The 13,988-nt window shown below is 37.2% G+C and overlaps 1 protein-coding gene across 1 annotated transcript in view; it reads left to right on the top strand.

Annotated features, from left to right (window-relative positions):
- The window catches only part of FREM3 (FRAS1 related extracellular matrix 3), a 71,738-nt gene that overhangs the window by 26,224 nt on the left and 31,526 nt on the right, over nucleotides 1-13,988 (top strand). Inside the window, exons 3-5 of the mRNA XM_054825299.1 lie at nucleotides 7,814-7,960; nucleotides 10,508-10,738; nucleotides 10,989-11,114. Coding sequence (XP_054681274.1) covers nucleotides 7,814-7,960; nucleotides 10,508-10,738; nucleotides 10,989-11,114 — 504 coding nt within the window. The remainder of the gene's footprint in view (nucleotides 1-7,813; nucleotides 7,961-10,507; nucleotides 10,739-10,988; nucleotides 11,115-13,988) is intronic.

Below are 13,988 nucleotides of genomic sequence, written 5' to 3' on the forward strand. Positions count from 1 at the left end.
AGTCTTTCCAAGAGATTTTTGTGAAATAGTAGCTAGCAAACTCCTATTTCCCATCTGTCTTGTATATGATTTTGTTGGATCATAGGCCTGATTTCAGGGTAATTTATCGTTGTTTGAGCTGCCTGGTTAAATGAAGAAGATTAATTTGTTTGTATATTGAATGAGAAGTAGGAGTTAGACTTAACTCATGACAAGTGGAGTATGTAAGAGTATGTGTGTGGATGACTTCTAATAAATTTCATTATATCTCTGTAATGATATAAAGTTGCTCTCAGGAACAACTGGAAATTCCTTGGATAGTGGTAAAGAGTGTGTTTGTGTCTTCGTAGCACACATCCTTCTACAGTAGCTCTGTCTTAGTCCAGGCCCCATCTCCCCTTCTCGAACCTTCCACTTTTAAATTTTCTATCTCTTTCTAAAAAGGGGAATGTTTCTAAATAGGACACGTCATGGCTAGACTGCAGTTATCTATGACTGTTAGAAAAAAAGACAAAACCTAGGCAAGCCTGTGATACAAAACTTTTCTGCTGATTTTTCTCCTAACTACTATTAAATGCAACTCCCCTCTACCAGGCAAACTGGTCTATTTAGAAGTGCAGTGATGATGAAATATATATTGGAAATATATTGAAAAAATATGATTGAAAATACCAGGTTCCCTTTTGCCAGAACAAAAATTCTTGGGCTTCTCATGAAATCTTATACTCGAAAACTTTTACAGTCTCTGAAGCAGCAGTGTTTGTTTGAGAGCTGCTTTTACTGTCTGAGCTTTTGTAGTATGTTCGTATATCAGAAGAACTCCAAGAATTCGGAAGGTCTAGTTGATGGAAAACACCTTCCCAGCCATGCAGGATAAACCGTGTTCCTCCATGCTCATACTTACAGCAAATTGGAGCATGGCTTTTGTGTTCTAGTGAGCTACACTGGCACGGATGAACAGTGTATTATGATGACTTCCACTGGATAAATAGTTTTAGTATAGAATTACAAGTAGTGCAGCAAAGCATGTTATTGTGGGGCTTTAAGGACTTTTTTTCTCTTGAGTTAGTGGCTTCAAGAAAGACTATAAAGATATAGTGTAAATGACAAATTTTAACAGAAGGATACATTGATTGAGGTGGAAGATGACTGGGTCTGGGTAAAGATTACTGATTCATGGTAAAAACAGGCCAAAGCAAAGCAACTAAGGCAAAGAACATGAGTAAAAACACTGGAGTCACAAATGAAGTAATGTTCTTTCCTGATTGAGAATATGGAAGCAGATCAGTTTTGGGTTTTTTTCTATAAAATGCATGTAGTTTTTGTTATATCGACAGCACACTGGAACCCTCCAGTCCTGGAGCAGGAGTGGGAAGGGTGGGCAAGCGAAGGCAAAGATGCGATATGACTTTTGGTCTCCTGCTGCACAGGCTCGCCTCATGTTTCATTGTGGGCACTGGCTCATCATTCTCAAATTACAAATCTTTTAGTCAACTTCCAGGTCTCTTGGAATTCAGGAGGATGAAAAGACAAAATCCTCATAATTAGGTTAGATTTGAAAGCAAGTAGAGAAGGTAATTCAACCCGTGCATACCAGCTCCACCACAAGCTGCAATAATGGAAGTAGCTCCAATGAAATATGAACAACAGTGTGCCTGTTCCTTTAACTCTCCCTGTCTAACCACGTCAAACAGGAAAAAAAAAAAATCTTGAGTATAAGCAGCGTTATTCATTAAGGCCTAAAAATTTCTTGATGATAACTGAAATCAGGCATGAATTGTAAAGGACCTATTAAATACCAATTTAAAGACCATGTAAGAGACTTTGGTGCTGTACCACTGTTTTAGATTTGTGCACTCAAAATGATCAGGTGTACTTTTTTGTCAGCTATTTTTTGCTCTTTGGACAGTTAGTGCTCTTTCCCAACACCTATAATTTTTTCCTATTTTTAACTTGCATATGCTTAAAGAAAAAAGTGTGATACTGTACAGCAGCCACTTTTGACGTGTATTCTGCACTTTGCATTTAGATATTTTTTAAAAAAAATTATAACTTGCTTACTCTTTGTTTTTATTTGTTTGTTCTTCACAGTCAGCTCTAAGGTCTTTTGAAATGCTGGCATGTCCTTAAAATGGAATTTATGTTATAATTAGACTTAAAGTATTTGGGAGACCAGAGTGATGCATTTCTTTAGAAAGCCATTTCACCAATAATTTGATGTTTCTCAAGATTTTCCTTTAGCTCAGATAAAAGTAGCTGCTGAGAGCAGGTCAAGGAAGATTACTTTTTCCTGAAAAAAAGTGGGGGGGGGTCCTAGGTTGAGAGCTTATGTTGTTATTTCAGCTCTTGAGACATTCAGGAGGGGAAATCTACTAATTACATGAAAAGTAAAGACAAAGAACTAGTCCTTTTGTTACATCTTCTAATTTTGCAATTTGTGCTTACAGTCTTAATTTTATAGAAACAATTCTAGAATTAAAAAAAAAATATTTACAGGAACAGTGAGTCCATTTCTGAATTTTCAGTCTGAGGTTATTGCTGGCTGTTTGTTTATTTAAATTTCTTGGAAAATACTTTTGTGAGAACAAAGTTTTCTTGAGTCTGATAGTATGTCTGCCTACTGCTTGTCTGAGTAGCACATTAGACCTTCTGTGCATGCCAGCAAAGGAGGAAGATAAAAGATGATTAGGGATTAACGGCAGCTGTTTTAGCTTGTCTGCTCAGAACAGCCACTTGTTCCTTCTGGGCCAGAATGTTTGCTCATTGCTAATACCACACTGAAAATATTCACTTGTTACAACACAGCCTGATATTGTTAGTACACACAAACAAAACCCCACCAAACAACAACAAAAAAAATTACCAAAACCCTTTCTAAGCGCATCTATGTAAATGCAGGGGAAAATGAGATATCGGGGGCAAGGAAGAGTGTTGTTTTGCTTTGTCATGCCGTTTTTTTTTCTTTTTAGTTTCTTGGAGTATGACTTCTCTGAAAAAATAACTCCTTGAGCCATAGTACAAGATTAATTTTGTTCAAAATAAAGACAAAGAGAAAAACTGCCTAGTTCCCAATAAACTCTACATTTTCTGACCTGTTATCTGTCCCTTGCCCAAGAATTTTTGAAGATTTTTGGGTGGTAGGGGAATGCGTGCCCATTTGTGACTTTACCACCCCTTAATTTTTTAGCTAAAGTTACAAATTTAGATTTTCCCCTCCCTCTCACCTCCCTTTTTGTGTTTTCCAACATTTGGAACTATTTCCTTTTCATACATATGCATATTTACTTTCTTTTTCTGAACTGGTAGGTTTTGTTCTTTCTTCATTCTGTGCTTCTCCAACTTTTCGTTCCTTTTATTTCCTTCACTGTTTATTCCCCTGACCTGCTTTCTGTCTTTCTGATCCCCTTCAGTAAATTTTAGCTATCCAGCAAATCAAAGCCAACTGCAAACATGCTTGCATCCACAGAGCAGCTGTGGAAAAGAAACATAACTTCACTTGAAGGAATTGATAGAAACACTGCCAACCACCCAAGCTAAACCAAAGTCTGAGATGGTGGTCAGATGGACTTTTCACCAGAGCAAAAACAAACAAAGTGTCCTGCCATTTGGGTTATTAATCTACTATTCTTTACTAATCTAGAACTGCTGAATATATATTTATGCTGTCTGTGAGGGTTACAGAAAGAAAAGCTATGTTTCATAGCATGCAGGACCCATGTGCCAAGCACGTGGCCAACTTTTACCTCCTTATATTAATCTAGTCTCTTTCCTCAAGATCTAATAACACTTGGCATGCCGTCAACCTTTGCTTAGGGGTAATAAAACCAAGAAAGCAGTAACTACGATAGTATTTTTCAGAAAACACTGAAAATGGAGGGCTCTCTTTTATGAAACTTGGGAGGTTTTTATGAATTTTTCTTTAACAAGATAGAAACAATTCTGACTTTTAGATTTACGAAGCTGATGGTATGAGACATCCCTTGAAGGCTTCCCTCTTTGGCCAGGAAAAGGCTGATAGACTGTGTAGTGAAAGAGTTGGGGCCCTATTAATTATAATACCTTGTTGGAGTACCTCCATTTATCATAACTGTAGAACTGCAACCATCTAATTTCATACTGGTTCATTTTTAAGATATGGTTTGTTGTAATTTCCAGGGTTCTCTGTTTCTCTGAAAAATACAAATGTAAAAAACTTAATATGAATGCTTAATTTTTTCAGCAATTGCCCTTGCAGATATATTCTTCCTAAAAATGGCAAAATGGGAAACTGCAAGATTTTACAACTTCTGATGTATGTGCAAATAACCTAATCAATTTGTGTGTTACTTAGAAAACAAATATTTAAGTATATATTTGGAACACACTTTACAGAATAAAATTCTCCTGTTTGTTATTTTTAAAGCAGAAGTACTAACTCCTCAACATAAAGAACAGATTCCATATCCTACACTATTATCTCTTAAAAAGTACAGAAGATATATTACGATAAAGATTTAAGCACTTCCTGCTCTAGCCTTTTCCTAGTTCTGAAATACGGAATGGTTGAAAAAGTTGTGAGTATTGAACCTTGCGTTAGTATTGTGTATAGTGCGAGTTCCTCAGCTATCCTGATTTTCACTGAACTTAAGCAGCCCAAGGTTGGGAACCTGCTGTTGGAAGTGCCCCTACCAAATGAGATGTCTGTCTGGAAAGGGGAAAAAAATGTCCAGGAGTATGAATGGGTATTTTGCTAGTAATAGGAAATTATATGAGTCTACTTTGAGCCTACTTTAAGCTTACAGAGTGTTTGGGGTCTGCTTTTGGGATCAGTTTGTTTAATGCAAGAGTTCACAAAAATCCAGATACTGAGTTCAGTTGGGTGTGCTATACATACCACTGAAAAGTGATGTGCATCTTTAGCTGTCTTGCTCTCTGGTCTTTCCTAGTGATGATGAAAGCAAAAGACATTTTCTAACAATTCATGGTGGCTGCTTTGTGTCATCAGCTCCAGTGATCAGTCATCATATCCTGTGATACACACTGTGCTGAGGTTGCCAATGCTATAGGTGACCATATGCAATACACGTTTTTTTTCCCCTCACAGTTTCCCAAGAGTATGTTTTTTTGCATGTACTGCACACTAAGGATGGCAGTTTGGGAGGTGTTTTACTTTAGGTTTTCAGCAACATTATGTCGTGACTAAATAGTCTGGGGATTGTTATATTGCAGATTAACCTTCCTAAAACCATTCCCGCTCTGGCAGTAGGAGCACACATTTCCAAAAGAAAATATCTGTAGAATGCCTGAAGAACGATGAATATGTCTTCACTAAACAGCCACATAGAATAGTGTATTTAGCTTTACATATAAGTGTTTTATATGTATGGAGGAGGAGGAGGAGGCTGAATGTGTTTCCTGTGCGTAGGAGGGCTGTGCAAATGGATGACAGAGATGTTGGTACTTGTGTCTGGAAACAATTGTGCAGGTGATCTCATCACATCTGGGTTTTAGCTCTGTATAGATCTATATAGCAGTTCGGCAGTAGTTTCACAATTGAGAACTAGCTTTTGACTGCAGTTGTTGACTAGTAGGAAATGGGCTGGTTTATCATGAATTCATTATTGAATTAAAGTTTTTTTTCATGTTGTAAGCCTTTTGGTTGGTTTTGGTTTCAATCTAGCCTTAACTCAGAGTTTTCCTTTGTTTACAGTCCTTCATTTCTAACCTGATAAGTCTTTGTTAATTTGGAGCACACTGTGTTCATTCTTATTTGTAAAAAATGGGGGGAAAAAACCCCAAACCTAAACCACTGAAGTCTGTCAGGAGCTGAAGGCTGTGAAACAGCCACCAGGAAAGATGTCTAGCAGAAATAGAATAATCATGCTGAAAAGCATTTTTTTTGTCAGCAGAAATAGCGTCATTCGTTGTGATGTTTCTAGGGAAAAAAGAAGCCTTTCTATTTTCTATAAGGGAGTAGTCACCAAGAAGCACATGTGAATTATGCTTTCAGAGGTCTTTTTCCAGCCTGCACGCAGCAATAGAGTGCCAGCCAAAGCAGCAGCCAAACAGCTGAATAGAGGTTATTTTAAATATTCCAGTTGGTAAATAAGTTTAGGTTTCAGCTTGCAACTGAGGAGATTTTTCAGAAATCTGTTTTCTTCAATGCTTTTCTACAGCGTTGCTGAATGACTTGCATTTTTTGTTCAAAGGCACAATTAATTCCAAGTTGTAACTACTTAAAACATCTTGAAATTGATTCCAGGCTCATAGGTTTTACGCAGCTGTAACCTCACTAATTACTGAAGTTACTCACAATGTATAATCTAGAGTTGCTTCCAGTTAGCAGGAGAATCCTGTGCTGGACTTTGCCCTGCACTTTTTGAGAGCCTGAGGCAACTCCCATAGAGATAGCTAGTATAAGAATTTGCAATGTTAAAGCGAATGAGAATTATGTGGCGATTTTGATTAGATGTCAACTGGGCAGTAGTAGAGAATTAGGTCCTTTAATCCAAAAGTTTCAGTGCTTATTTTATCCAGTGCTGAATTAGTCAGTTGATCTCATGTTGTCACCCTTCTGTAGCACAAGTACGTAATTATAGAACAAAATGTGATTTTTATTTTACAAGAAAAATGTTAACCAACATTTTTAACAAAAAAAACCAAACAAAACAAAAAAAAACCAAAACAAAACCAAAACCCAAACCCCAAAATGCTGGCAGGATACAATTTTCTATTTTATTAAATTGTCTGTTTCGGAAAGTAGAGGCTTCTTAAATATCTGAAATACTCTTTTTTGCAAATTTCTGTTCGTTATGTGGAAAATCATCAGACAAGTGGAAGACAGAGTCTTACTAGTTCTTGATGTGGGCAACTTTTTTCTTATCTATTCTTATCTTGTCTATATACCTTGTCAATATCTATAAGCAATGAAAACTTTCTGAAATTAGATGTTATAATCTCGTACTACAAAGCATACTGCATGCAGTATAAGGCCTAATTTTGCTAAAAAAAATAGTTAATGAGCTGGAAGCTTATGACTTCAAGATCAGTTGTTATTTGATTACCTTTGTGTGGAAACAAGGGATTTGCCACATCATATAAGAATATTACAGAATACTTCTAAAGAGTAATTTTCCAAAACAGAAGGAAATTACAACATCATTTTTGTTGGCTTTGTATATTTTAAATAGCATTACATTCATAATTTGAATTTTTTCCAGTTTTCCTTTGTGTAATACAAAATAATGACTGTTTTTAATAAATTATTTTCCTGAAAGCAAAGAATAGAAGCTGAGTCACAATTTCCAAATATTTTTGCACAGTCAACCAATATGTAATTCATGGTAGGATATCTTCCTTACGTGATACTACATGTTGCCTGCATTTACTAGGAGATGCTGAATTCAGCTTGTACTCATGTTTGGTGTTGATAGGCACATACTAGCATTGTTAAGAAGAGTCAGTAATATGAGACTACAATGTGACCTACCTAAAGCCTCCCAAAGAGTTATTTTCACAGCTTAATCCCACTCCTGACAGAAATAATCTTTGCAAAAGTAATCTTTGAGAGTTAATAGGTAGCTTAATTAGGTAGCTGGTGTGCTAAGACACAGGCTGTGACCCCTGAACTAGCTCCAGCCTCTTGGAAGATGTGTGCCGGTCAACCCTGGAAGGTCTGGGAGAGTGGGCCATTGTGGTTCACGTGATGCATCTCCGTCCCTTATATCTGCAGGTGAAGAAGCAGGCTGGCTTTGTCCTGAGGTGATATAAATATACTTAAGCAATGACCTTAGGGAATTCTAGTTGTGTTTTGCAAACTATATGTAGTATTAAGGACATTTTTTCTGTGGCACAGGGGGGAACATGTTAAAGAGCCAACCATTTCGACTGAACTGGGCTTGGATTTCACTGGAGAAGGAGAACTACATTGTAGATGAGAACTCCAAATTTCTAGAGGTGACCATCAGACGCAGAGGCTATCTGCGAGAAACCTCTTTTATCAGTAAGTAAATAATGTTTGAAGCTTCTTGCACCAGAAAAGGCAGCTGTTAAGGAGCTGTTCCATAGTTGCTTGTTCCTCTGTTTACATAATAAATGTCAAATAATGAGAACAACAATGGTATAGATTTTTATCGCTCAGACGTGGCTATGTGTTTCATTATTCCACTGCTGAAATCTAAGTGAGTATGTATATTAGTAGATGTAAGAACAGATCAATAAAATGAACTTCTGCTGTTTGCCCGGTGTCTTTTTCCTGAAGTCACTTTCCAAACAACAAAACAGAAATTGGGATACTCTATTTATTTTGGGCAGGAGAATACATTTTGTAACGCATTAACTTTAGCTATAAGTAAACAAGTTTTTGAAGTAGCTGGTCTCTGTTGCAGAACCAAATTGTGAAGTTAGTTACAACTCCTTGCTTTACAAGGGCAGCATTATGCTGGCCTTTTTGCTATGAGAAAATCCAAAAGCTACCAGAAATTCTCAAAGGGTCATCTGCTAGCTGAGGTGGCTGGTATAGAGCACACTGACGTTACAAGTGTGCTCTCATGGGATAGCAGAGTACCCAGTCATGACAGCTCTGCAAAGTAAATAGGAATCATAGAAATCTTCGCACCAATGGAGCGACTCGAGCGCTCAGCAGAAAGGTCTTTTTCTCCCTGATTTAAAAACAAACAAAAAGAAAAAAAGGTTTAAAGTTTTAGGCTTTTTATCATTTGATCCCATGCGTGGCAATATTTGCTTTGTACAACACAAATATATCGGGCTATTATCTGAGTATTAATTAAATCAGTCATTCAAAAACCTAAGCAGTTGTAGAATAGAAAAACTGTGGGAATTTAGGAATGATTTAGGAATTAAACAATTTAGGAATGATTTCATACTTCACAGCCTTCAGAAGCTCTTCGCTAGCCATCAGGTTCTCCCACAAACACATAGGCCATTGATGTGAGAGGGATTAATCATTCTCAACTGGGGAGGTAAAGTGACTTGTAATTGCTGGTTTTGAACCTTAATAAAAAGATGCTCATATATTTGAACTAATGCTGGATTGAAATCCAAAGGCAGTAATGAATTTCAAAACCCTATGGTGAGTTACAGATCTTCGCTTCATTACATCCGCAGTTGGATTCTGCCAGTAGGTGTGCACCTTTGATTAAAACAAACAAGAAACCTAGCTGTAAAAATACGCAGGCTTAGAAGTGTGTAACAACTCTTTGTATTTAAAAATCTTCTCTTGAGTGCCTTCCTATGATATATTTTTATGTATGGTACAGTCTCACTTAAAAATAATTTAAAAAAACCATGTAGTGTTTGTGCTGCATTAAGTAGTAAAAGCTGAATGAATCCTTACTTCAGTTGTAGCAACCTGCATGTGGGTTTCCAATAACGCATGTTCATGTTTCTGGATACTGTTTTTGCTCTTTCAAAACGTGCATGGTTTACCATCCTTTTCTCTTGTTGCAGCAAAAGCCATCCGATGTGAGTAGCAAACAAAACCTGCTTTGAGTTAAATCCTCATCTGCTGCTTTACTTTGAACTAAATTAATTCATCTCTGTGTAACTACCCTCTGTGATTTTTATGAAGATGAGAATGTGTAGTCTTTTAAACCTATACAGTGAAAAGATTCTGCTTGGATAACACCCCAGCAGAGAGGATGGATATCTAACTAAGTGTTGCAGTTTAGAGTTACACAAGGAAGAAAAAATGGGGGTGGGAGAGAAGCACCAAATTTGTATAGTCTGGTGGACCCAGTAAATCCTAAGAACATTGTTCTGTCACACAGAGTTGCAATTCCACATCAAATGTCTAGTTATTTACTCACCTAGCTAGGAGAGCATCTGCAGAAGCAAGACTTGGACAAGTGCAAAAGTCTTTAGGGATTATTTAGTGTACAGGTGAAAGTGGTAAAAGTACTTCACAGATCTTAAATGTGTGTAAGTACAGCACAGATACAGAGCAGTAATAGAAACTGTAAGCACAAAGTATTAAACGTAATGATTAATTTCTCTTTGAAAGAGCTGAGTGGTGGGGTTGTGTTTTGATTTGGTTTGCTTTTTTATGTGGGTGACTAAACTATACTTTCAATGAAGCCTTGAACACCTTAATTAACATAAATTTCTTAACAGACTGATACATCTTTTCTGAAGGCATAACTGGAAAACTTTTCCCACAAATTTTTATATAGATGAAAAATTGGCCCTGTTGAACAGTTATGTTCAGTCATATTTGATAAATAACCTCATGCCTCAGTAATTTTCATGGCTGGATAGGTTTTAAGTGCCCAGCAGGTGAAGTCAATGGAATTTTTCTTGCTAATACAATTCTTTCTGCACACAAATGTTTGCAGGACCCTACTCTTATTATCTATTTTTTCATGAGCTACGCAGCAATATTAGAGAAAGTGTGATATAACCATCCTTATTTTTTTCTGAAGGTCAGTAATTGCCCGATTAGCATTTTAAAACTATTTTATGTGGTTGTTGTTTTAATTTTATTAAAATATTAAAATACATGGAGAACAATTCCTCCAATTTTTTTATGCAGGTATTGGAACCAGAGATGGCACAGCAGTAAAGGATAAAGACTTCAAGGGGAAACCTCAGAAACAAGTCCAGTTCAATCCCGGACAGGCATCTGCTACCTGGCAAGTGAAGATATTTGCAGACAATGAATATGAGACATCTGAAATATTCCAGATTGTTCTGTCTGATCCAGTTATGGCTGCTCTTGAGATTCCAGCAATAGCAACGGTTGAAATTGTGGATCCTGGTGATGGTATGTATCACTTTTTGTTCCCCGAGAATTTGCGATTAGGTGCAGTATTGTTCACTTGCAGGTTCGTTGAGTATCTGTATACCTCTTTGCTCTGTTGTGGTTCAGCCTTCTCTTAAAGCTTCACCTAGCTGAACAAGGAATTTGTATTTCTTATTAAATCTCTTTCCTGGCTAAATTCATACTCTGTATGTAATGTCATACTTGTGTTCAGCCTTGGTCCCCCCGCTTCTCTAATCATGTTTTTCTTCAGTATCTACAGTGTATATTCCTCAGCTGGAATATAGAGTAGAGGAAGACATAGGTGAACTACTGATTCCTGTTAGAAGATCTGGAGATGTCAGTCAAGAGCTGATGGTCACTTGTTCTACACACCAAGGTATGTTATCTAGCTAGGTAACAGGTTAATCAGCTCAATAATCACGTTTAGGTAAGTAAGAGAGCAAACGCAGTTGTTGTTAGTAAGCAAGTATTGCCAGTAACTTCAGTAGCTTCTCTGCTTATAGAGTGTTTTAAAGCCCCAAATGTAAGAATACGTGTGTGTATGCACATGTATGTGTATATGTATACATGTATGTGTGTATATATATGTTTACATATATGTATAGCTTTATTTGAGGAGGGACCATTTTTTTTCCCTGCAGCTTTCCCTGCTAAAGAGGAAATTCTTGTTCCTTCTATTCCCTCTTGTTTAGAGGGAAAAAATGATTCTTCTAGTCTTAAGCCCTGTACCTCGCCTGTTGCTGAAGAGCTGACTGATCACCTTTGTATATACCTTGAAGGGGAACAGAGGTCCCCACTGGGGGGTTTCCCTGTTGTCAGTGTTTTGCTTTTAGACTATGTAGCTGCAAGAAGCTGAGTCAGGACTTCAGTTGATTCAGCAAGAACTAGTATTTGAAAATTGACAGACTACAGGCATTGAGTATCACTTTTTGTTTAAACATAACTGATGCAAAAGGCTGCATGAAGCAATGATCTGTCTTAATAATGCTTTTTATCTCATTTGTGAATCTGTGTTATCAAAGAAGGCAATGTATGGAGTTGGTCACGAACCACAGAGATGTAGATTTAGAACTAAACCATTTCTAAAATAAAAAGAGGTTTGGGGGGTTGGTTAGGTTAGAAGCCACCTATAAAGTTCAGATTACAATCCTGTCTTCACTAGATATTCAGAGATGCCTGAATATAAGTTTGTAGTGGTGTGCTGACTTTCAGCATGATGATAGTGACTCAAATACTATAGTTAATACAGACCAGTAATTGATAATATGATTCCTCAAGTTGAATCTCAAGTTTTCCAAATATAGTTCTTGACTACAAAATAAGCCTGCTATAAACTGAAAAAGCAAGATGGCAGAGAAGAGAAAATATTAGATACTGTAAAAATACCAGATATTGTGAAATATATCAGATAACTCTTAATCAAAACTAAAATGTGCATTCAAAAATAGATTTAATAAAGATAAGGTAATGGGCATTTATAAATGAAACCAGGCTTAAGATAGAGGTTAGTATTTATCCTAAGCAGTGAAATATGAAAGTTTTGACTGAAAAAACTGGTTTTCATATAGAAGTCTTCTATCTGCTTGTCATAGCTTGAGAGACCAGCATTCTGTATGCTTCATGGGCAGGGAAAATTGGGACTCATCTTCAGTTCTGTGACTTATTTAAACTTCTGGTTCAGAAAATCCTTTTAACATCTTTTGTTTCTATTTAACCCTTACCTGTAAGAGTCACCCTGAGTGGGTGGCAGGAATCTTCAGTGTGTCAGGCATTCAGAGGTCATTTGTTCCTTCATCAGTGACTTACAAGGGCTTAACAGAATTTCTCCCTCTTTTGTTGTGTATTGAGGCACAGAAAATCTTACAGAGTTACTTAAACCTTTTTGTCCTGTCTGGACAGCCTGTTAAGGCTGTCAACCTGTCTGTCCTTAATAATGCCAACCATTTACCCAAATGCACAATTGCTGTAATTGTTGTCATGATCTGTGTTTTTTCATAAAAATGGTGCAGTAAAATAATTTTTCTCAAAGTTTTAAATGTGATAAGCATGGAAAACATGACACTGTCTCTCATTTCATCTTTCTTAGCCTGCTTAGTAAGTGTCTGACACATTACTAACCCATGTCCATGGTAAAGGAAGGTAATGCATGTTGTGTGTACTTACTCTGAAAATCAGGCCACCGAATGTACTCAGAATTATGTGGATTAGAAGGGACCTTTAGAGGTCTCCAGTTAGGCCTGCTTCTCAAAGCAGGAGCAGCAGTGAGGTGGGATAGGGTTGCTTAGGCTTTTGTCCCCTGAAAAATCCGTGTGGACCCAGGGCAGGCCACTGAGGAACTCCACTTGTAACTGGCCTTCAGGTGGAGTACAAACTATTAACCACCATCTTTTGATCCTGGTGATCTGGCCAGTTTTCACCCATCTAGCAGTCCACCCAACCAAATAGTAACATCCCAACTGGCAACAAGGATGCAAGTAGTGCAAATCCACAGCAGTTCTTAGGTTCATATTGCATATAAGCCTTGCCCTTTTTTTTTTTAACAAGTATTTCACACAAATAAACGTGGCAGAAGTAAGAGGGAGGAATTTTTTTCCCCACCTTCTAAGAATCACACAGTGAGGTAAATGTGAAGTTTAAATTCACATTCATTTGTTCAGGAAGAATCCTCATCCTAAAGTCCTAAGGACTTTCATAGACATTCTGATCCATGAAATAGTGTGTAGAAGTGATAAGGGAAAACATCTTGCCATTTTCCACTGCAAATGTTATGAAATGTGGTCAGTCATGTGTGCTGTTAAATTAGGTGTGGCTCCACGTCCTCATCTTTCAACAGCAAAACCTATCTGGGGGTTTTGCTCCTTGCCTCTCCTAACTGCTTTTGCACTCTTTTCTTCTTCCCATACAAAATTGCTTTTTATTGTGACTGTTCAACTGCTGATGGGGCTGTGCTCTACATAATTTGTATTGAAGCATATTTTTGAGAGTTTTTTTAATTAGTTGACTCACTTCTCTCACCTGGTTGAAGTGCAGCCCCACAAAAAGGCTGAGTAAGGATAACTGGAAATAATAGTGAACTGGGAGCAGAAATGGTTTCATGAGGGTGCTGGGTGATAATAAGAGCCCCCTGAGCCATTTTGCTACTGGAGAAGTTGTAATTATAAATAGGAAGAATTTCTTGTGTTTAACTTGTTACCAAAGGACATTTATTAGTCAGTTCCAGTATAAAATGCTTTTTCTGTGTTTGTTTCAT

Source organism: Grus americana, chromosome 4, assembly GCF_028858705.1.
Source record: "Grus americana isolate bGruAme1 chromosome 4, bGruAme1.mat, whole genome shotgun sequence".
Taxonomy (NCBI): domain Eukaryota; kingdom Metazoa; phylum Chordata; class Aves; order Gruiformes; family Gruidae; genus Grus; species Grus americana.